Consider the following 22,699-nt stretch of genomic DNA (forward strand, 5'->3'; position numbering starts at 1 on the left):
TCTTCACTACACTGTCTGCATGGGTGGACCATTTCAGTTTGTCGTTGATTTGTACGCCGAGGAAATTAAAACGTTCCACTTTCTCCACTGCTGTCCCTTCGATGTGGATAAGGGGGTGCTCCCTCTGCTGTTTCCTGAAGTCCACCATCATCTCCTTTGTTTTGTTGATGTTGAGTGAGAGTTTGTTTTCCTGACACCACACTCCGAATGCCCTCACCTCCTCGCTGTAGGCTGTCTTGTCGTTGTTGGTAATCAAGCCCACTACTGTTGTGTCGTCTGCAAACTTGATGATTGAGTTGGAGGTGTGCATGGCCACGCAGTCATGGGTGAACAGGGGGTACAGGAGGGGGCTGAGCACGCACCCTTGTGGGGTCCAAGTGTTGAAGGTCAGCGAAGTGGAGACGTTGTTTCCTACCTTCACCACCAGGGAGCGGCCTGTCAGAAAGTCCAGGACCCAATTGCACAGGGCGGAGTTGAGGCCCAGGGCCTCCAGCTTGATGATGAGCTTGGAGGTTACTATGGTGTTGAACGCTGAGCTGTAGTCCATGAACAATATTCTCACTTAGGTATTAATCTTGTCTAGATGGGATAGGGCAGTGTGCAGTGGGATGGCGATTGCATCGTCTGTGGACTTGTTAGGGCGGTATGCAAACCAAACTGAAGTGGGTCTAGGGTGGCCGGTAAGGTGGAGGTGGTATGATCCTTGACTAGTCTGTCAAAGCACTTCATGAAAACAGAAGTGAGTGCCACATTTAGTTCAGTTATCTTTGCCTTCATGGGTACAGGAACAATGTTTGCCATCTTGAAGCATGTGGGGACAGTAGACTGGGATAGGGAGAGATTGAATATGTCCGTAATCACACCAGCCAGCTGGTCTGCGCATGCTCTGAGGACGCGGCTAGGGATGCAGTCTGGGCCAGCAGCCCTGCTAGGGTTAACACATTTAAATGTTTTACTCACGTCAGCCACGGAGAAGGAGGGGGGGCACAGTTCTTGTAAGGGGGCCAAGACAGTGGTACTGTATCCTCAATTTGTGAAAAGAGATCTATGTAAAGAGTTTATGAATTTATGCAATTGAAATTTCAGTCGCCGATGCTACGTGTCACTGAGTATGGTTACATGCACACAATAATATGATTATTGTGGACAGTCAAATTAATATAATACAGTAGTTCGATTAAAATGTTTACAGGCTTTGCAAGAAGAATGATTTCCCTAATAATCCTGTTACATGGACACATTGAAAATCAGGCTAATTGATGGCACTCTGATTAATGCAGAAAATCGCTAATCAAAATAAACATTTTACCACAGTAATCATGTTATTTTTGGGAAGCTTATTTGATTCTGAGTTCGGTCATTATAACGTTTGTATGTGAAAACTACTTCTAAGATGCATACATTCAGTTGTTCCGAAATTATCTTACTTTCAGTTGAAGTCGGAAGTTCACAACGAGTCATTAAAACTCGTTTATCAACCAGTCCACTAATTTATTGTTAACAAACTATAGTTTTGGCAAGTCGGTTAGGACATCTACTTTGTGCATGACACAAGTCATTTTTCCAACAATTGTTTACAGAAGGATTATTTCACTTATAATTCACTATATCACAATTCCAGTGGGTCAGAGGTTTACAGACACTAAATTTACTATGCCTTTTAAACAGCTTGGAAAATTCAAGAAAAAAATGTAATGGCTTTAGAAGTTGAAATTGACTTGAGTCAATTGGAGGTGTATTTGTGGATGTATTTCAAGGCCTACCTTCAAACTCAGTGCAAACTCTTGACATCATGGGAAAATCAAAAGAAATCAGCGAAGACCTCAGAAAAAAAATTGTAGACCTCCACAAACCTCCACAAATCTGGTTCAAATTGGGAGCAATTTCCTAACGCCTGATGGTACAACGTTCATCTGTACAAACAGTAGCATGCAAGTATAAACACCATGGGACCACGCACCATCATACCGCTCAGGAAGGAGATGCATTCTGTCTCCTAGAGATGAACGTACTTTGGTGCGAAAAGTGCAAATCAATCCCAGATCAACAGCAAAGGACCTTGTTAAGATGCTGGAGGAAACAGGTACAAAAGTATCTATATCCACAGTAAAATTAGTCCTATATCGACATAACTTGAAAGGTAGCTCAGCAAGGAAGAAGCCACTGCTCCAAAACCGCCATAAAAAAGCCAGACTACGGTTTGCAACTGCACATGGGGACAAAGATCGTACTTTTTGGAGAAATGTCCTCTGGTCTGATGAAACAAAAATTGAACTGTTTGGCCATAATGACCATTGTTATGTTTGGAGGAAAAAGGGGGAAGCTTGCAAGCCGAAGAACACCATCCCAACCGTGAAGCACGGGGGTGGCCGCATCATGATGTGTTGGTACTTTGCTGCAGGAGGGACTGGTGCACAAAATAGATGGCATCATGAGGCAAGAAAATTATGTGGATATATTGAAGCAACATCTCAAGACATCAGTCAGGAAGTTAAAGCTTGGTCGCAAATGGGTCTTCCAAATAAACAATGACCCCAAAGCATACTTCCAAAGTTGTGGCAAAACGGCTTAAGGACAACAAATTCAAGGTATTGGAGTGGCCATCACTAAGCCCTGACCTCAATACTATAGAGAATTTGTGGGCAGAACTGGAAAAAGCGTGTGCGAGCAAGGAGGCCTATACAACCCTGACTCAGTTACACCAGCTCTGTCAGGAGGAATGGGCCAAAATTCACCCAATTTCTTGTGGGAAGCTTGTGAAGGCTACCCGTAACGTTTGACCCAAGTTAAACAATTTAAAGGCAAAGCTACCAATACTAATTGAGTGTATGTCAACTTCAGCCCCACTGCAAATGTGATGAAATAAATAAATGTTTAAATATATCATTGTCTACTATTGTTCAGATATTTCACATTCTTAAAATGAAGTGGGGATACTAACTGACCTAAGCTAGTGAATTGAAAAACTGAGTTTAAATGTATTTGTCTAAGTTGTATGTAAACTTCCGACCCCAACTGTACCTCGGGCGGCTAGGGGAGCGGTTCCTCAAATGAATCAAGCTGTAGTCTGGAGTAGGTGAGCAACCTACTCTGCCTGTTGAGTAAGAAGATACCTGTCAACTTGGACTGCCTTTTGAATCATGGTGTGGATCATCCTGCCTCTGTCTTTGCATTGACAATCCCTGTCCCATCACCTGTTGTCCTTTACGTAGTCCGGAGAATGTCACTTTGCACCGATTTCATGTCGGTTGTAAGGTCCTATTATTTTCACGAGCCGCTCATCACATTAAGTGGTTGCAGCACCTGAGCCTGGCACAAGGGGTTAGATGTGGCAGACATGTTAACCATTAGACTTGGGGAGTTCAAATGCATTTTCTTCTGTGCTCGCGCCCAGCAATTACAAATGCCTGTTTCAGAGTAGCAGTCCCATGTTCGTGGCGTGTAAGCCTGAAGCACTGGGTACAGTGCAGCTTCAAAACGTTTCATTTGGATGGCAGCATCATTGTAGCCTGGAAAAGCTTCCTGTGTTAGACGTGTGATTTCAGCTGCATACACCTCTAATGCTGATCTTGGGAGTCTGGGCCTAACATTTAACAAAGCTCTGAAAAAGAGTACTGCTTTCCACCAAAAACATCACTCCACTTTTCCATAGTCCAGTTGAATTGCTTGTTGCAGGGAAATCCAGCAAGACAGTGCATCATCACTCAGTTTAGTTGGAAGACTTGTGGCTAAACAATTGTCTGTTGTGCCAGCACAAGCTTTGACAGCTAATTCCCAAACATTTTTTCCTTTGAGTAAAACTCTCCTTGTCCTTTCCATCGCCATGAAATGGTGGGGGCAGATCCACTTTGTAATGTATCACGTTGTTAACAGTGGGATGAGCCGGGTACCAGGCAGTACTCACAGGGGCTCCAGTGGTTTCTGCTCGCCCCTGGGTCCTCTCAGCGGTGCAACGACGTCCTCGCGCACCTCCTCAGAGTCCGACATTCTCGTTTTAGCTGTTTTGTCCGTTTGTTATTCCACTCACTTGTAGTTGTATAGTCTGTTTGTTAGTTTGTTTCGTTTTATTGTTCTTGGTCATGAATAGCAAGCTTCACAGCAGAGACTCATTCATTCATATTCCATTTGCTAACTAGGTCAATGCTTTAGTAGGTAGCTATTGATGCAAAACAGCATAAAAGTCTGTAATTCCTAACAGAACCCACTGTCACCAACTATGTAAAGCATGGATATAAAGATGAGCCGAACAACTTCTGTCTTCAATGATTCATATTTAATTTCCAACTGCTAGTTCCACATAAAACATGTCATACATCAAAAGGCTGGGTTTGCCATAGAGACAGATTGGTCCTAGATCAGTGTTGTGACACTCAGGAGGACAGAGAGCAGCAGGGTCACCAGGGAGCCAATCTGACCTGGGGCTCCGCTCACTCTCTCTGATATTGGAATCCACATATCTGAGGAGAAATCAAAACAGATCAGAGATCAGTCAGTCCAAAAAATAAGAGCACTGAACAAAATAGTAATAATAATAATACATTTAATTTGTATAGCGCTTTTCATTACAGAGTTATTGCAAAGCTCTACTGAGGAAAAAGAAATGATACAGAATAAAAACAACATTTAGAATCAAGGCAAGTAAAATATCAATAGTGAGCTTGGTGCTAAATAGATTTAAGGGTGGGTTTTAAGGCCAGTTATAGAAGTTCTGAGTGATGGAGAGAATCTCAGATGGTCAGGTGAGGGGCAAGGGAGCAGAAGGCTCGGTCCCCCATAGTTTGGAGACATGTCTTGGGGACTTGAAATAGTAGAGAGTGGCTGGAGTGTAGAGTGTGAGGTGGCTCGCTGATTTAGACAAGGTCACTGATGTAGTGAGGCTCAATCCATTTGAGGCTTTAAAATACAAGCATGACCATTTTTAAGTTGATCCTGTAGTTGACCAGATAGCCAGTGGAGTTAGGGCGATGATCGGGGGGTCTCACCTCCTGTCAGCACTGTTCTTGACTAGTTTGAGCCTCTGTAATAATTTGGCTGGGGGGCACCCAAACAGCGCATTGCCGTAGTTGATCCGAGAAACGATGTACACTAACATTTGATTGTCACTTAGTAATGTCCTTGTTTTTGAAAAAAGAGCACCTTTTGTGTCCATTTAAATGACATAAAATTGATCAGAAATACAGCGTAGACATTGTTAATGTTGTAAATGACTATTGTAGCTGGAAACGGCAGATTTTTTATGGAATATCTACATAGGCGTACAGAGGCCCATTATCAGCAACCATCACTCCTGTGTTCCAATGGCACTTTGTGTTAGCTAATCCAAGTTTATCATTTTAAAAGGCTAATTGATCAAAACCCTTTTCCAATTATGTTAGCACAACTGAAAACTGTTGTCCTGATTTTAAAAAAGCAATAAACCTGGCCTTCTTTAGACTAGCTGAGTATCTGGAGCATCAGCATTTATGGGTTTGATTACAGGCTCAGAATGGCCAGAAACAAAGACATTTCTACTGAAACTCGTTAGTCTATTCTTGTTCTGAGAAATTAAGGCTATTCCATGCGAGAAATTGTCAAGAAACTGAAGATCTTGTACAACGCTGTGTACTACTCCCTTCACAGAACAGTGCAAACTGGCTCTAACCAGAATAGAAAGAAGAGTGGGAGGCCCCGGTGCACAACTGAGCAAGAGGACAAGTATATTAGAGTGTCTAGTTTGAGAAACAGACGCCTCACAAGTCCTCAACTGGCAGCTTCATTAAATAGTACCCACAAAACACCAGTCTCAACGTCAATAGTAAAGAGGCGACTCTGGGACGCTACCCTTCAAGGCACAGTTCCTCTGTCCAGTGTCTGTTCTTTTGCCCATATTAATCTTTTATTTTTATTGGCCAGTCTGAGATATGACTTTTTCTTTGCGACTCTGCCTAGAAGGCCAGACTGTTGTTTTGCGGGTACTATTTAATGAAGCTGCCAGTTGAGAACTTGTGAGGTGTCTGTTTCTCAAACTAGACACTCTAATTTGAACGGTGGTGTAGGTGTGGATGAATTCCTCTGCATCTGGATGGGAGAGTGATGGTATGACCCAGGCAATTATGTTTTACATGTGCATCGATGGACAGAGAAGGATCAAACTTGACTCCTAAGTAGGAGATGACAGAGGACAGGTGGATGGCCTGGCCGTTGATTGTAAGGGAGATGTTTCCAGTACTGGTGACCTGCTTGGGTTTCCCAATAAGCATAGCCTCAGTCTTGCTACTGTTCAACTGGAGGAAGTTCTGTTTCATCCATGCCCTGATGTCCTTTAGGCAGCCGCTGAGTCTTGCTAGGGTCAGAGATGGTGTCTAGTTTTGTGTTGTAAACCTGGTTTCGTCAGTGTAGCAGTGGAAGTTAATGTCATAATATCTGACGATTTGGCCAAGAGGGAGCATGTAAATTAAAAACAGGATAGGGACCAGCACTGACCCCTGTGACTGTAGACTCCTAGGATCTGGACTCTCTAAAAGGGATGTATCGTTTCCTATTGGAGAGGTAGGAGGAGAACCAGTTCAGAACTGTTCCAGAGACAGTAGTATGCTGTCTGATAAGCCGCAGGAGGATGACGTGGTCTACGGTGTCAAAAGCAGCACTGAGATCTAAGAGGAGGAGGATGCTGATCCATAATCGTCAGCCATCAGTAGGTCGTTGGTAACTTTATCCAAAGCTGTTTCAGTGCCGTGCAAGAGCCGGAAGCCAGACTGGAAAACCTTGTACAACTGCACTTTCTCCAGAACTTTTGATAGGAAGAGGAGGTTGGAGATGGACCTGTAGTTGGATAGGATGTCCTGGTTAAGTTTGGGTTTCTTCAGTAAGGGGGGGACAACAGCTGTTTTGAGAATCGATGGTACTTCTCCGGTCAGCAGGGACTTGTTGATCAGGGTGGTGACAAACATAAGCAGGCTAGATGAGCAGTTTTTGAGTAGGGGTGTAGGGAAAGGGTCAAGGGAGCAAGTGGTGGCCTTCATTTGTGAGATGATTGAATGCACAGCAGCGGATGTGACTTCTGTAAAGTTGCTGAAGGGAGGGGCACGTGGGGTGCCGGCCGTCTTAGAGGCCATTATATTTGTCCTGATGGTATCAATCTGTGTCTTTAAAAAAATCTCAGAAGCGATTGCACTGCTCAGAGGAGGCTTGCAGGAGAGCATGAGTTTGCAGTGTTGAAAAGGCGGTTTAATGGTAGGGCTAACTTTGTCATTGTCAACCGTGGCAGAGTAGAAGGCTGATCGTGCTGCTTTGAAGGCAGCAGAGTAGCTTGCCTTGTGGTCTTTATACATCCTTCCTCAGATGTCTCCATCCTATCTCAGATGTCTCTCAATCTTACTGCCATGAGTCTTCATTATGTGCAGTTCATAAGTGAACCAAGGAGACGAGCGTTAGAATGTTACTTCACATGTTTTTTCAGGGGCAAGGATGTTCAAAATATTACTCAGTGCGCTGTTATACAGATTGACCATGTCATCGAGGGCCAGCTCACTGCAGTCAAACTCAAACGTGGGCTGCATGTGTACCTGAAAGAGGGATGGGGTTAAGTTTCCTCAGGTTGCAGAATTGAATGGTCCTCTTTGGGCGGTAGAGAAGAGTTGGAGCGGTTAGAGACAGTGTCACAGCGTTGTGGTCAGTGATGCCTAGCTCGATGACATCCAAGTCAGAGGCAGGGAAATCGCATTTTCATTGCATGTTGGTTGGTCCTCTGTATGGACTGTATTGGCTTGGAGTGGATGATGTCAATTGCCTGAGGGTCAGCTTGCAGAACTGGCAAGTGATCCTTATTGTCCAACTCCAGTGTGCATGCTGTACTGCTCGCACTCCGAGTGCACACAATAGACTTTGATTTGTGGATCAATTTCCCATGGCCTTATCGTCCTCGCCATCTGCATGTTTTCCGTAGGATCCCGTATTGCATAAGGCTGTTCTTGAGCTCCTTGCACAGAGTTGTTTTAATCTGTTCAAAACTGTGCATAATGGAGGAAAGTTTCTGCCATTTCTTAATATTTGATCCTGCCATGCTCGATGGCAACGTTCTTATCCCTTGCTTGCTAGCTAGCCAACTAGCCAGGGCTAACACAGTCACGGCCTCTGCAGAATAACAGCAAAGTACTTCCATTTGCGTTTGCTTAAAAGCTCTAAAAGTGTAAACTGTTGGGGTAGGGGGGTACTAACTTATGGAATTGTTTTGGGATGGTGATGGAATATTTAGCTATTTGATTTTGAATTTTAGGACTCCTTTAGGTATCCCCAAAAAATATAGAACAATTATTTGATAAAATACTGATTTTGGCCTTTACTACTATAGCCCATAGAAACACATTGAATAAGACATTCATAATGGCAAAGAAATACAGTAAAAAAAAGAAATGATAAGGTATACGGTTTTGAAGTGTCTGTCTATCTAGGAGATACTGTATAAGAAGGCTCAGGAAATATACAGTACCAGTCAAAAGGTTTGGACACACCTACTCATTTCATTTTTTTTTTTTTTTTACTATTTTCTACATAAAGTGAAGACATCAAAACTATGAAATAATGCATATTGAATAATGTAGTAACCAAAAAAGTGTTATAAACCAATAAAATGTATTTTATATTTGAGATTCTTCAAAGTAGCCACCCTTTGCCTTGATGACAGCTTTGCACACTCTAGGTATTCTCTCAATCAGCTTCATGAGGTACTGTAGTCACCTGGAATTAATTTCAATTAACAGTTGTGCCTTGTTTAAAGTTAATTTGTGAAATTCCTTAATGCGTTTGAGCCAATCAGTTGTGTTGTGAAAGGGTAGGGGTAGTATACAGAAGATAGCCCTATTTGGTAAAATACCAAGTCCATATTATGGCAAGAACAGCTCAAATAAGCAAAGAGAAATGACAATCCATCTTTACTTTAAGACATGAAGGACAGTCAAGAACTTTGAAAGTTTCTTCAAGTGCAATCACAAAAACCATCAAGCGCTATGATGAAACTAGCTCTCATGAGGACCACCACAGTAAAGGAAGACCCAGAGTTACATCTGGTGCAGAGGATAAGTTCATTAGAGTTACCAGCCTCAGATTGCAGCCCAAATAAATGCTTCACAGACATCTCAACATCAACTGTTCAGAGGAGACTGCATGAATCAGGCCTTCATGGTCGAATCGCTGCAAATAAACCACTACCAAAGGACACCAATAATAAGAAGAGACTTGCTTGGGCCAAGAAACACAAACAATGGATATTAAACTGGTGAATATCTGTCCTTTGCTCTGATGAGCCCAAATTGTTTTTTGGTTCCAGCCTCCGTGTCTTTGTGAGATGCAGAGTAGGTTAACAGATGATCTCTGCATCTGTTGTTCCCACCGTGAAGCATGGAGGAGGAGGTGTGATGGTGTGGGGGTTCTTTGCTGGTGACAATGTCAGTGATTTATTTAGAAGGCAAAGCACACTTAACCAGCATGGAACAACAGCATTCTGCAGCGATACGCCGTCCCATCTGGTTTGCACTTAGTGGGACTATCATTTGTTTTTCAACAGGATAATGACCCAAAACACACCTCCAGGCTGTATAAGGGCTATTTGACCAAGGGGGGTGATGGAGTGCTGCATCAGATGACCTGGCCTCCACAATCACCTGCCCTGAACCCATTTGAGATGGTTTGGGATGAGTTGGACCGTAGAGTGAAGGAAAAGCATCCAACAAGTGCTCTGCATATGTGGGAACTCCTTCAAGACTGTTGGAAAAGCATTCCTCATGAAGCTGGTTGAGAGAATGCCATGAGTGTGCAAAGCTGTCATCAAGGCAAAGGGTGGCTACTTTAAAGATTCTAAAATATATTTTGATTTGTATAACACTGTTTTGTTTACTACATGATTCCATGTGTGTTATTTCATAGTGTTGATGTCTTCACTATTATTCTACAATGTAGAAAATAGTAAAAAATAAAGAAAACCCTTGAATGAGTAGGTATGTCCAAACTTTTGACTGGAACTGTATATATTATAGTTTTCTTCTACACATACTTAACCCCATATTTTTGGGGGCAAAAAAACACCTCCATACTTCCATTAATTTGTATGGGTTACCTTCAGACGCGTCCCGTGACACTTGTGAGGTCATATAGCAAAGCGGAGTAGTCTCCCCATAATGAGGAAGGCCGACATAGGCGGATGCGGTGGATTGAGACTCAGCCCACGCAAAAAAAACATGATATCGCCATCTTAAATTGATGGATTTTGATGGGGATTCTTTTATTATGTTACTTAGATTGACGCACGGGTGTGGCAATCAGTGGAGGCTGCTGAGGGGAGGATGGCTCATAATAATGGCTGGAACGGAGCAAATGGAATGGCATCAAAGACACACTATACCATGAGCACGTGCTCCCCAAACAAGGTGCCACCAACCTCCTGTGGCATCAATAGACTCTTAAGGATTAAGCGGTTTTCTATTGACATTCATTTGGAGACATCCATAACAATGAGCTGATGATGCCCAATTTTGCCTGGACACTCGTCGACACTGGTCATTGCTGTTAATTATCTATGCATAGTCACATCACCCCTACCTACATGTACAAATTACCTGTAAATTCATGTTCATCACTCACGACGTTATGTCATCAGATGCTCCAAAAAAATATATCTCTATACAAATCAATTGCTAGCTAGCTACATTTTTCTTTGTTGGACTTGCATTTATGCAATTTAGTTTTGTGTGGTTGTTGGTTTAGCTTTCTCTAACTTTATAGCAAGTACAGTCTGCATGTGTAGACGCATATTGGGTCATGATTGCAAGGTGTCCCGATATCTTTTCCAACTGTCCAAAAATATTTTCTAACCGTCCTGTTATCTGGTTTTAATGTGCATTCTAGAATGCCCTTCTCGCCAGTCAGAAACGAGTATTCAACAAAGGCTGTGGTTATTTTCAATTTGTGCAGTTGGTACAGTATACCATAGTGTCTTCTGTATAAAAGATCATATTCTAAGGCCAGAAATACACAGTGGTAAATATTACCTCTGTCTTTTCCATTCAAAACCAGAGGTCCCATGGAAATGGCAGCGCTGTCGTGGAAGGACACGTCCCTGCGTCCTCTGTGGTGGTGCCCAGGGTAGCAGTGCTGCAGGACACAGAAACCAGACAGAAGACTGTATTACCATGTTTAGGCTATGGACTACTAGAGTTTCCTCCAAATGACTGTTTGTAAACAAGTTCAACTTATCTAGGATGATTCCAGAACATATTTTTTACATTTAACTATAAGTGGTTGTCTTGGCTATTTGACATGAACTCACAAAAGTGAGAGGATAATCTGACATCAGCTGATTTTAGAGAAAAATGTCAAAGTTCAAATTTTTTTAAACATCAAAGGCATCAACAGGATGCTTGACTTCTGGCGTGTGTGGGGCAGACCTGGGTAAATTAACAAATAAAATAATTGAGTTGCATTTTAAAGGGGCAATCTCCAGTTGCTACATCCATTTTAGGATTTATAAATGAATGATATTTACCCATTGATTCTTTACGAATATCACTTATTACCATTAGTTCTTTACGAATATAACTTATTAATATGCCTCATGAGATTAGTTTAACTGTTCTACACCTTCAGAACCCCAAAATGTACGTTTTTGTACACCAATCTTTTGAAACAAATTAAATGTTTTAAAAAAAACACTGTATAGCCTCAAACATGGTTAAAAATATACTTTTTATATCATGGATGGTCAGTACTTGCATCCATTGCTCTGTTTATCAATTTGAGAGTGTTTACATTTCTTCAGCCCCATCCTTCAGCTTTTTACCGAAACAGTGGCAGAGCAAACACTTTGATATTGTTTCAACTGCGGATTGCCACTTTAACGTAAAGCTTTGAGCTTGCCTGGTACAATGGAATCAACAATGGAATAGTCGCAAAAGAGCAAACCACACACATCTGCCACTCCAGACAGGCTCAATTAAATGCCCAAAGTATTTGAAAGTAAACAAATACTCTTTTAACCCTGGGACATGTTTCATTTGTGCCTTACACAATGTTTTCAAACGTTTTGCAAAATGAACATGGCCCAGGTGTGTTGGGGAGGGGAGGAGACTCACCGTGGTGCAGTTGTTGAGGTGCAGCAGGCACAGGTGGACCTGACAGTGCAGGAAGACACTGGAGGAGTTCCTGGTGAAGGTGAACATCCGGAAGGAGAAGTGGGCCGATGTGGAGACGCCATTTTGGATAAGCTCCACCGTGCTGTCCTCAGGGTTAGGGCACCTGGAGTAAACAAGGAAGCAGGGGAGGAAGTGAAGGAGGAAGTAAATGATAAATTATGCTGTTATTTTTGCTTTCTAAATGAAATGTCATTTTGGTGATTACATGTGATTACATTAGGATGGTTTAACAGTCAAGCATTTATCAATATCTCAACTATTTTGTTCCATCAAGTGTATTTTCCTTGTTAAATAAATACAATTTTAGTTGACCAGGAAATGACAACCTGTTAAACTGTGTGGTTGTTTTGGACCTGGTACCAATTGCTAGCGTCATTTTAAGATGTCTGGCTTGAAAATCAGCAAGCCCCTACCCAAACTAGATCAAACCAGACTCATCTGGCCAAGTCACATCATGTGATATTCTACTGCGATCTAGTGGATGAATTGAGAATCAAACATGAGATCTGATTACATCAGCGAAAAGGTTATGACTAAAGCTTTCTCATCACATGTATATAATTCCTGTAAGGCGAAAATGAAAGCTGGGATGTTGCACAAGTCCCGCACTTTTAAAATGGCTGTGTTCCCATTGGAATTTGTGCATGTTAAGAGCGCCACCCATAGCTGCAGGAAGTAGTTTGTCAGGGGGTGGGGGGTTGGGTTGCTGAGAATATTTTGTTCAATTCTGATTATTCAGGACCCCTACTTCCCGTAGCTATGACGCCACCATAAGGTAAAAGTTATGACCATTTTTGTTTAGTTTTGATCCTTTTGGAATGGTAATTGGTGACATTTTTTATATCAAACCTACACTTTCAAATCTCTTATTGCCATCATGGGGACAATTTGTGGCTCTGAACATGCTAACATTTCCCTGGTAAACATAATGTCTCCATACTCTCCAGCAATAAGATTCCAGTGGACGGCGTAGTTTGGGTCGTTCACAGGCGTGGCCCAACAGGAGTCCAGCACAGTAGAGATCTGATGACTGTCCACTCCGTCCACCTGCACGGCCACATAGATCTGCTGGTCAATCTCCACGTTGATGTGAGAACCAGATAATGGGTAGCGGAAGCCGGCATCCTGGTATGGGATCATCCGCATTTGGTAGTGGCCCTTGCCGGAAGGAAGCTTCCTGGTCACAATGCTATGGAGCAGAGGAACAAAAGGTTATTCAAATAACTAGACAAAACTCAGCAGATTAAAAAATCCCATGACTGAAACAGAAGTCGATCTCAAACCGATTGTCTGAGGGGACTAGTTAACCTCCCCTGCCATGTAAAAAAGTAATGACCATCATACTTTTAGGGGAAGGGTACATGTATTGTACATAAACTGTGAGTTTGATCTATTCCAGTACCCTTGCTTAGGGGGTTCCAGCTTCCTCTTCTGGGATTTTTTTTGTGTAGACGGTCTGAGTAGCTCAGTTCTGGTGACTTTTTAGAAGTAGTTTCTACTCTAAAATAAAATATAATTTCCACCTCCAGAAATGAGCCCAATAACATATTGGTAAAAAGTATTATTTTTAACATATAGCCTATGCATGGTCTGTCTATTATCACATGTGCTATAGATACATATGCTGAAGCATGGGGTTTGTCCATATGCATTTACCCGATTGGACACAACATCCTGATTGTTAATATTATTAATTATTATTACACACTCAAAGTTATATATTTTTTTGTTTCTATTACGAAGTATGTCATTGCCCTTTTAAGATGACATTGCCTCTTTAAGAGCTCTGTTGCACAGTTGCGCCTTAAAACTACAATATTTAACTTTTCAGCGACCAGACCAAATTCACATTGACAGATGTTTAACTCACATTTCTTTCTCATTTAAAGCAAGTCTAAGAAGTGGTAGATCACTTTTATATGCGCTATTTCTATGCTTCTTGTTCTTAAGTTGTGTTTTTGCATCTTTTACTTTCGGTTTTGTACAGCAGCTGCAAAGAGCAGAAAATACAATATTTTTGGTTATGGAAAATATATTTCACAGCTGTTTAGATGGTACAATGATTCTCTACACAATGACTGCTTGTTTTGTCCCATAAACTGAAATTAGGCAAACTATTATAATTTTAGCAACCAGGAAATGGCAGAGTGATTTCTGCATATTGCACCTTTAAACATGCTTGAAACTCTGGTTGTACCTGCAATTTTTAAATGATGCCACACATTTTAAGAAAACAGGAATAAATGTGGTAGCAATGGAAAGCTGGGATCCCCCAAAACTGCTTTCAAAACATAATTGCATAGAAAATTATTGTGCATTGACTGCTTGTCAGAATACGGTTTCCTCCGTATGGCTCTCGCAACCTGAATGAGCCTCGAGAATAATATTTATATTGCATAGAACACACAACAAGCCGACTAGGTGAATATGTCAACTATTGGGTTGTCTGATTTTGTTTAAATAATAACACTGGAAAGTTTCATCGTTAGTGATGAAATACAGGCTTTGAATTACTTTGCCAGCAGCTACAGTAGGCTACCCACCACTATTTGAGTTGAGCGCTGGGGTGGTGCGCATTATAGACTGTTTATTTCCTTTCATCTGAACATCAGTGTCAGCAACAATCATGCATTTCAGTTGACAGCGTATGCACTGAACTCACCAGAATTCTCTTCCCCGCAGTGACAGAGAACTTTAACCCTTGTAAGACTATTCAGCTCATTTGTCATAATTAACGTATACTGCGAGATTCTGACTACCGTAACTGTAGACTTCAAGTCAATGCGCTAACACTAGTTAGTATTGTCTCGCGAAACTTGTTCCGACATACAGCGCGCAGAGACATAAAAATGGTATCCACGAGTTCATCTACTCTGGATAAATAGAAAAATGGCTAGAATCCCGCCTAAAAAGGCCTAAAATAAAGGTTATTTGTAGAGCACATTTTATACAGGTGAAGCGCAACCCAAATAGTTGTACATAAAAAAGTATACGTTTATAAAAGGATTATACAAATATACTTTTAATATAAAAGGATAATTTTGATAATAGGATAACATGAGCATAAAACAGAGTTTCACACACTGACTACAGAATATTAACAATGATATACTGTACTAGCACACATAGCACTCTTGTGCCTTAAATACATCCTCCAGCGATGTTTTTTACTTTTCCTGTTGAAAAGCGATATCCCAAGTATAAATACAGTACACACACTAAGGGTTTAAAAAAAAAATGTTTTGAGCAAAATAGTGTTTTTTTTTTTTTACACAACTGCAAACTTCAAGGAATAGGGCATTCAAGGAGTTGGTCTGATGGTCAGATGTGATGTCATCAGCCTCTCCCTTGCTTGAGATACAACTTGTGTCATGTCTGACCTGGACCACCTATTGATGTGTTCTTTGTTAAGTAAATAAGGTGTTACTTGAGGTGAAAAGGAGACTGGAGGAGAACTTTAATGCTAAAATCAATTCAATTCCAGTCAGCATAGGCTGTTTGAGAGGGTGCTCTGACCTCTCTAGAGGTTTGAGATCCATGGTCATGGACAAGGACTGGTAGAGGGGGTACTCGCAGCAGAAGCGCAGGTTGAGGTGCTTCGCACGGCTGATGACCCCCATCACCCCTCCGTGGGGTTCCACCTCACCCTGGATGTAGTTCTGATAGATGAAGTGAGTCCCGTTGCTCTGCGGAGAAAAAAACAAACAAAATAAGAACATTTGTCTCATTCCAAAGAGTCTCATTCCAAAACGCTCTATGTCCCTTTTCTGAAATGTTGGTAAATTAGCTTAGGAAAAAAAATGGTGTGTTTTTTTCACTATCTAATCATGGCATGGGGTTGTTCAATGACAGACATGTATTTGTTTGATATCTATCAGAGACAAATAAGCATCTTTTTTTGCAAAACGCTATATACAGTACAGTAGCTCTCTCACTCTCAGAGAAATAAGTAGTCCTGCTTGGTTTTACACAGTTAAATGTGACAAACAACATTTTTTATAAATAACTGTACAAATGACACATTTGTGAAGTCAACATTAAAAACAAATCTATGCAGTAATATGAGATCTGAATGTAAAACATTTACATTTGACATTTTAGCAGATCTTATAATCTTCTCCAGAGGGACTTACAGTTAGTGCATTGATCTTAACAAAAAAACATTTGAATACACGTTAAATCGCTGAATTAAAAATCTGAGAATATTCATATTTTAAACACACATGAAGGTACCCATAAGCAGTCATTTGTAGTGGAAAAACACAAATGTGAAAAACTGGTGGATATAGAATATTATAAATAAAAACTTCACTTGATGGGCACCTACTGTATGTAAGGATTTCATAGCACATTCATAAACTACAGTATACTGCATTTACGCAGTAAGAAGTCAGCAACACTCGACAATGAAAAGTTGACAAATATTTATAATATGAATCATTATTTGGACTATGATTTGTATTTGTTGAGCCTTTTTTGAGCATGGGGTTGTCTGTGAAGTGCACAATGAGACAACATAATCCAAGTGATAATATCATGATTGAACTGTGAGAATACAGTACCATAAGAGATGTCCCACAGAGTTGGTTGTCGTTGTCGAAGTGGAACTCCAGGCGTCCATCCCGGACAGACCCGTTGCAGGTGGAGTCAGTGAGGTGCAGGGCGTGGGGTGGGAAACCGGCTTCAAATAGCTGGCACCGAGACAGAGACATGATGCCTGAACTGCTGGAGCAAGACGTGACCGAATCTAAGGGCGGAGATGGACAAAGACCATGGATTAATCTCTAAACGTCCGTCCTCAGTTTCTTGTATCCTCTATACTCATCCTTCCTTCTTTTCGAAACATCAGAGGGAGGTGAATTTGCACAGGAGACGTGGGTTTTGGACGACGTCGGTGGTCACATTGGCGAAGTGCTAGGGAAGTCTTACCGTAGCTTTCGTTATTGGGCCGATGGTGGTTCTCATCACAGAAACAGCCGTAGACGCCGTCCTGATCCCCACACCACTCATCATCAGTACAGTCCAGATCATCGCAGGGGTCCGACTCTGCTAGAGAGGGAGGGAGAACAGGAGGGAGAAAGTGATAGAGAAAGAGGGGAGAGAGGGACAATTGGCAACAGTAACTACTACAGGGTTAACTAGAAATAGTATGGACAGACATTTGGAAAAGAACAGTAATGCCTACTATTTGCCAATTTTTCCATTTAGACAAAATGCCCCCAAAGACACACGGACACTCACCACACAGCATAACCGCACGCCATTCTGGGATATCGAGACCCAGGACGGAACAGGACTCTTCATAGGCCGCCACGGCAGAACACAGCATCCCATTGGCTGGAGTGTATAAGCAAAGGTCGTAGACACAGGAAGTGAAGTAGGGTTGGGGGTCAGAGTGCAGGTGGCAGGCGCTGAAGGGGCCGGTAGTGTTGGTGATGATGCTACACAGGTCTGTGTATTCCACACTGAAGGGACAGTCGTCTCCACCGCCTCTGTTATCAGAAGCCCCACATCTGGAAAAGGACACGTAGAAGAGTTAGTTAGTTATTTACCTGGTGAGTGAGTGGCTACATTACGATTCTGTACCCTTCTCCGACTAGTGTGAAGAATATGGTTGAAACTCCCTCCAGCCATGCTTGCACCAATCCAATGGTTTTAAATACATGAGGGCGAGTGAACGAGAGCACACTTCTGGAGAGGGGTAGAGAGTCGGAAGGCAGTGAGTGAGTGAGTGAGTATAGCATAGCTCGTTTATCTGTTAGGAAATAATGAAAACATTGTACAGTGACAGTTATTCCCTTGCAATCATCTAATCCCTTGGGTTTCTGTTATGGATGAAAGTATGTATTTTCATTCTGCTAAAAACTTTGCATCTGAATCATCTTCTTGTGTTTTTTTATGAAATTATACATTGTATGGCATATTTTGAATAAACTGAATTTCAATAGAGGTTGTTTCCCCAGAAGCCTTAGTTGTTTCAAAGCCTGACAACAACAGCAGCAGCAGCTCACCCTGGCCGACTAGTGTCTGCCTTCCAACCGTCACCAAAGTCATTGTCACTTCGCGCCGGCGTGCCATTGGGCAGGACTTTGTCATCTTCCGGGTCACCGTTGAGGTTGCCACACATCCCGCACACTGCACCGTGGTGGCTCCGGCCCAGCCTGACCATCAGGGTGCTACGGCCGTCGAACTGGACCGTCAGGTCACTGGAGTTGAGCATCACGAAGCCCCGCTCCCACACCACTCCGGCAATGGAGCCGATGGAGGAGGGGATAGAGACCTCGCTCCCATCCACCTGACCGAGAAAAAAGGGGAAATGTCGGAAAGAGATTTGAGGTTATTGGAAAAGACCTCAGGCCTAGACTTGACTAGTTTGATAGAGGACAGTTGACGACAAAGAGACCTCAAGAAGATTTTGTCCTTGTAAGCAAGAAAATAAGTATTTGTAGGTAGTGTGAACAATGCAAAAGCATGAGGACAAAAACGTGTGGTTGGGGAAGGCTTGGCGACTACCATCTTGAAGGGCTCTATAATAAAAGTCTCATATCATTGCTAAAAACTGACAGATTTGTCACATTTGCATCAACTTTAAAAGTGTTATTTGGATTTTAGTGCATTTACCATCACGCTCTTGCTCTGTCCAATGGAGACATGGGTCTCCTCCCCTCCATGGGACAGCCACACATCCACCAGCGACACAAACGAGACAAGGTTGTTGCCACGGTGACGGTTGGTGGCCACCACACGGAATGTGAGGCCATTAATGGAGTGGTTGGAACAGGTCCTAGCGATGTCATAGGAGCAGGTGCCCTGGAAATGGGCCACGGCCCCGTCAAAAGTGATGTAATGGGGGTCGCCCCAGACCGTGCAAGTGGACAAGGCGTTGAAGCAGCCCAGGCGGCCATTTTTTATGGCGCACTCCTGGTTGGGGGTGCAGGATGCGGCAGAGCAGCGGAGGTCATTTGAGGCGTAGCACTCACAGTGTCGTGAGCAGCCTTGGGTCCAGAAAGACTCACTAACCTGAAGTACAAAAAAACAGTGTGGATGCGTTGCAAAATATAGGCTACAGCACACCATGTTCATATAACAACGTCTCTACAGGTACACCTAGCTATTTCAAATTACAAAGGGATTAAATCAAAGAGTAATAACAGTTAAATGAATGAAGTAGGCCTACTTGCATAAAATAAACAACAAAAATACTGATGATTTCTATCAACCTTTCGAAAATGTAGCAAGGTAATGTTTTTATTAATGATTCAGCAGTGATCTAACGGACTGGCCTGGGTCAATCAGGTCACTTTAGGGGTTATCATTTATTCCTGAATACATTTTCTACTGTAATATTGTCTTAATATTTTACCATGACTAGAGCTATGTTGGTATATTATTTCAAAAAGCACTGCAGTGCAAATCCATCTGTCCCCTGAGTGTAGCAGAGTTGATATGAGAAAATATGACGATAAGAATGATAGAATCAGAATGGTTTGTTCCATTTCCGATGAATTTCCGATGAACCTGTTGCAACCTTTCTCTCTCCTTCTGCATCAATGGGAAGTGGTTTGTATTTTCCAGCTCTGCTAATCCTGTCATAAAAATGATGTAATTATCACTACAGAGTAGTGAAATATGTTCCTTGTCAACTTTATTAATATTTATTGTACCATCTACATTGGGAATTCTGTGTGTTTAGAATGTCATCTTTGTACTCGAGCTCAATGGAATGTTCACCTTAGTCTGAGCACGAGCTGCTAACTCTTGTGTTGTTTTTAGCATTTGCTGCAGCATAGAGTGCTATGCAACTTAGCATGTTAGTATATTAGCTATGCTGTAAGCTATTTCCTTTGGGAAAACGAGCAGTCATTGTATTCTCACTGGTCAGACACTGACTGAGGGTTATATGACTTTACCATCCAACAGGCACGGATGCAGTTGAGACACTGAACTGAAAGCCTGCTTATGCAGGCATGGTACTTTTTCTATTACACTGAGTGTACAAAACATTAGGAGCACCTGCTCTTTCCATGACATAGACGGACCGGGTGAATCCAGGTGAAAGCTATGATCCCTTATTGATGTCACTTGTTAAATCCACTTCAATCAGTGTAGATGAAGGGAGACAGGTTAACAAGGTATTTTTAAGCCTTGAAACAATTGAGACATAGATTGTGTGTGTGCGATTCAGAGGGTGAATGGGTAAGACCAAAGATTTAAGTGTCTTTGAACGGGGTATGGTGGTACCGTACGCGGTATGGTGGTACCGTACGCGGTATGGTGGTACCGTACGCGGTATGGTGGTACCGTACGCGGTATGGTGCGCACCGGTTTGAGTGTGTTAAGAAATGCAATGCTGCTCGAGGTTTTCCACACTCAATAGTTTCCCGTGTGTATAAAGAATGGCCCGCCACCCAAAGGACATCCAGCCACCTTGACACAACTGTGGGACACATTGGAGTCAATATGAGCCCGCATCCCTGTGGAACGTTTTTGACACCTTGTAGAGGGCCATGCCTTGACGAATTGAGGCTGTTCTGGGGGCAAAAGGGGGTGCAAATTAATATTAGTACGGCGTTTCTAATGTTTTGTACGCTCAGTATATATGGTGTATGTAATTTGTGGTGCCACGCATGCATTGCATGTGCACAATGATTTACTTGATCTTGACTTCTGCTCTAATGGGAGAATGTGCAGATGTAGTTGAGACACAATGAACTGAAAGAACGTTGTTTCATGTTTCTCTAACTCAATATGCAGGCAGGAAAAACTCCGATCCGTCGAGAAAGTCTTTGCGGTGTCACCCTTGATCCTTTACTCTGCATACAACACAGAGCGAAACCTATTCCCCTGGCATAAACTATGAGATGAGTAACTCACATCGTAGTAGAAGCCATCGTACTGGCAGCCACAGCTCTCTACGGGGACACAGTGCCTCCCGCTCCTGAGGTAACCGTTGTCACAGAAGCATCCCTCGGTGCAGCTCTGCTCGCAGCTGGCATCAATGCTGCTGACACAGGTGTGCCCACAGTCTGATCCACAGAGCTCATAGTGGCTATTTGCTGGGCACTCAATATCTGCACATGCAGAGAGAGAGAATGAGAAAGTCACCTGGAGACTACGTAAAAGCCTTAGTCGTACAGTTGCAATCACTGAAAAGGTTTCCACACTGCGTGATGTTGACAAAACAATTGTTATAATGAGTGTTTAACTGCACCATCAGCAGTTTCTCTTAAGTGTTGGAACTTATGTGATACTTTGAAATATGTGTGATATTTTATTGTCCCCAATGTACATTCGATAAATACCAGACATTCTACAAATTTGATAATGTGAAAGCTTCACAACTTGAGACTTTGTTATTAAAACTCACGGGGCTGTCTTTAGAATACAATCAAACTTGCAATTGTGCATGAAGTACATTCTTCAGAGAGAAAAAACCTACATGAAACTGTATGAGGCTTTTCACTCTAAATAAAATGCAGAATGACGTATATACAGTACTGTATGAGGTCTTGGGTCTTACCATATTACCACAAAGGTTACACCACAGAATATGTTAGGTCCTATCTACCAATCTAAAGTGAAGACAATTTGTCACTCACTACAGGTGGTGTTTTGTCTCCAGGGGTAGATCCTGACGTTGGTTGACTGACAGGTGCTCACATACGTCTGGATAGCCCTGCAAAGAACATCCTGCTCTCTGTTCCCCGACAGACACACGTCAAACACGCAGTCGCGGAAATAGGGCTCGGGGTCCACCTGGCCGTGGCAGAAGCTCAGGGGTCCCTCAACGTCCTTGATGACCTCACACCGGGCGCGGGCGGGACTCGGGTTGTGGCATTGTGGACAGGAGGCTCCGCAGCCATCGCTGCAGGTGTAGTTGCCCTCCACCTTCCAAGAATTCCCAAACTGGGAGGGAGTGGACGCCAGCGTTCCCGAGGGGGTGAGGAAGTCGTCGTTGCGATTGCCATTAAAGTTTCCGCACAGGCCGCACGTCATTCCGCTGTTGTAATGATAATAGTGACACAGTGAATTACAGATATAAGAAAGAACTGTTTAAAGCGGTTAAAAACAAACATTTCCATTGTTAGGTTTTATTACGTACTTTAGGCAGAGTTGGGGTCAATTTAGTTTTCTGAATTGAAAACTAAATTGACCACAACCCTGACTTAAGAATTTTAAACATCAATCCGTCTATTACATCCATCAATTTTACATTCGCCACCACTACCACCAATGTGTACCTAACACACACCTGTAGTTGGAGGGGACAGAGATAGATACCACACTCGAGCCGTCGTAACTGACCCTCAGGCCGAAATCGGAGTTGACAAACGTGCGGAGTCCACTTGCGTAGATGGACACCCGTCCACCATGCAAAAGGATAGGCAGGTTGCTGGTCACTCCATCAATCTGAAGACAATTGAAGTAATCAGTCTTTCGACATTGTTTACAATGTGGCATAACAGCAATAGTATTTCTCAATGTTGTTCATCATCATCATCTCTGGTATTTGTCAAATTGATGATGAATGTAATCAA

At 42.4% G+C, this 22,699-nt stretch overlaps 1 protein-coding gene across 2 annotated transcripts in view; it reads right to left on the reverse strand.

Annotated features, from left to right (window-relative positions):
* Window positions 1-4,258: 4,258 nt before the first annotated feature.
* The window catches only part of LOC112223885 (alpha-tectorin), a 47,893-nt gene continuing 29,452 nt past the window's right edge, over window positions 4,259-22,699 (reverse strand). The window contains exons 13-25 of one of the 2 annotated variants that reach the window (XM_024387192.2): window positions 22,414-22,571; window positions 21,761-22,161; window positions 21,036-21,232; window positions 18,783-19,181; window positions 18,173-18,456; window positions 17,403-17,674; window positions 17,091-17,207; window positions 16,724-16,908; window positions 15,678-15,847; window positions 13,102-13,350; window positions 12,102-12,264; window positions 11,022-11,124; window positions 4,259-4,457 (exon numbers count right to left, since the gene is read on the reverse strand). In XM_024387192.2, the coding sequence (XP_024242960.2) occupies window positions 4,351-4,457; window positions 11,022-11,124; window positions 12,102-12,264; window positions 13,102-13,350; window positions 15,678-15,847; window positions 16,724-16,908; window positions 17,091-17,207; window positions 17,403-17,674; window positions 18,173-18,456; window positions 18,783-19,181; window positions 21,036-21,232; window positions 21,761-22,161; window positions 22,414-22,571 (2,805 nt within the window). In that variant the 3' untranslated portion in view covers window positions 4,259-4,350. Of the gene's footprint in view, window positions 4,458-11,021; window positions 11,125-12,101; window positions 12,265-13,101; window positions 13,351-15,677; window positions 15,848-16,723; window positions 16,909-17,090; window positions 17,211-17,402; window positions 17,675-18,172; window positions 18,457-18,782; window positions 19,182-21,035; window positions 21,233-21,760; window positions 22,162-22,413; window positions 22,572-22,699 lie in introns of both variants that reach the window. The other variant, XM_024387191.2, reaches the window with a different exon arrangement.

The sequence above is a fragment of the Oncorhynchus tshawytscha genome, linkage group LG24, assembly GCF_018296145.1.
Source record: "Oncorhynchus tshawytscha isolate Ot180627B linkage group LG24, Otsh_v2.0, whole genome shotgun sequence".
In the NCBI taxonomy this organism is placed as follows: domain Eukaryota; kingdom Metazoa; phylum Chordata; class Actinopteri; order Salmoniformes; family Salmonidae; genus Oncorhynchus; species Oncorhynchus tshawytscha.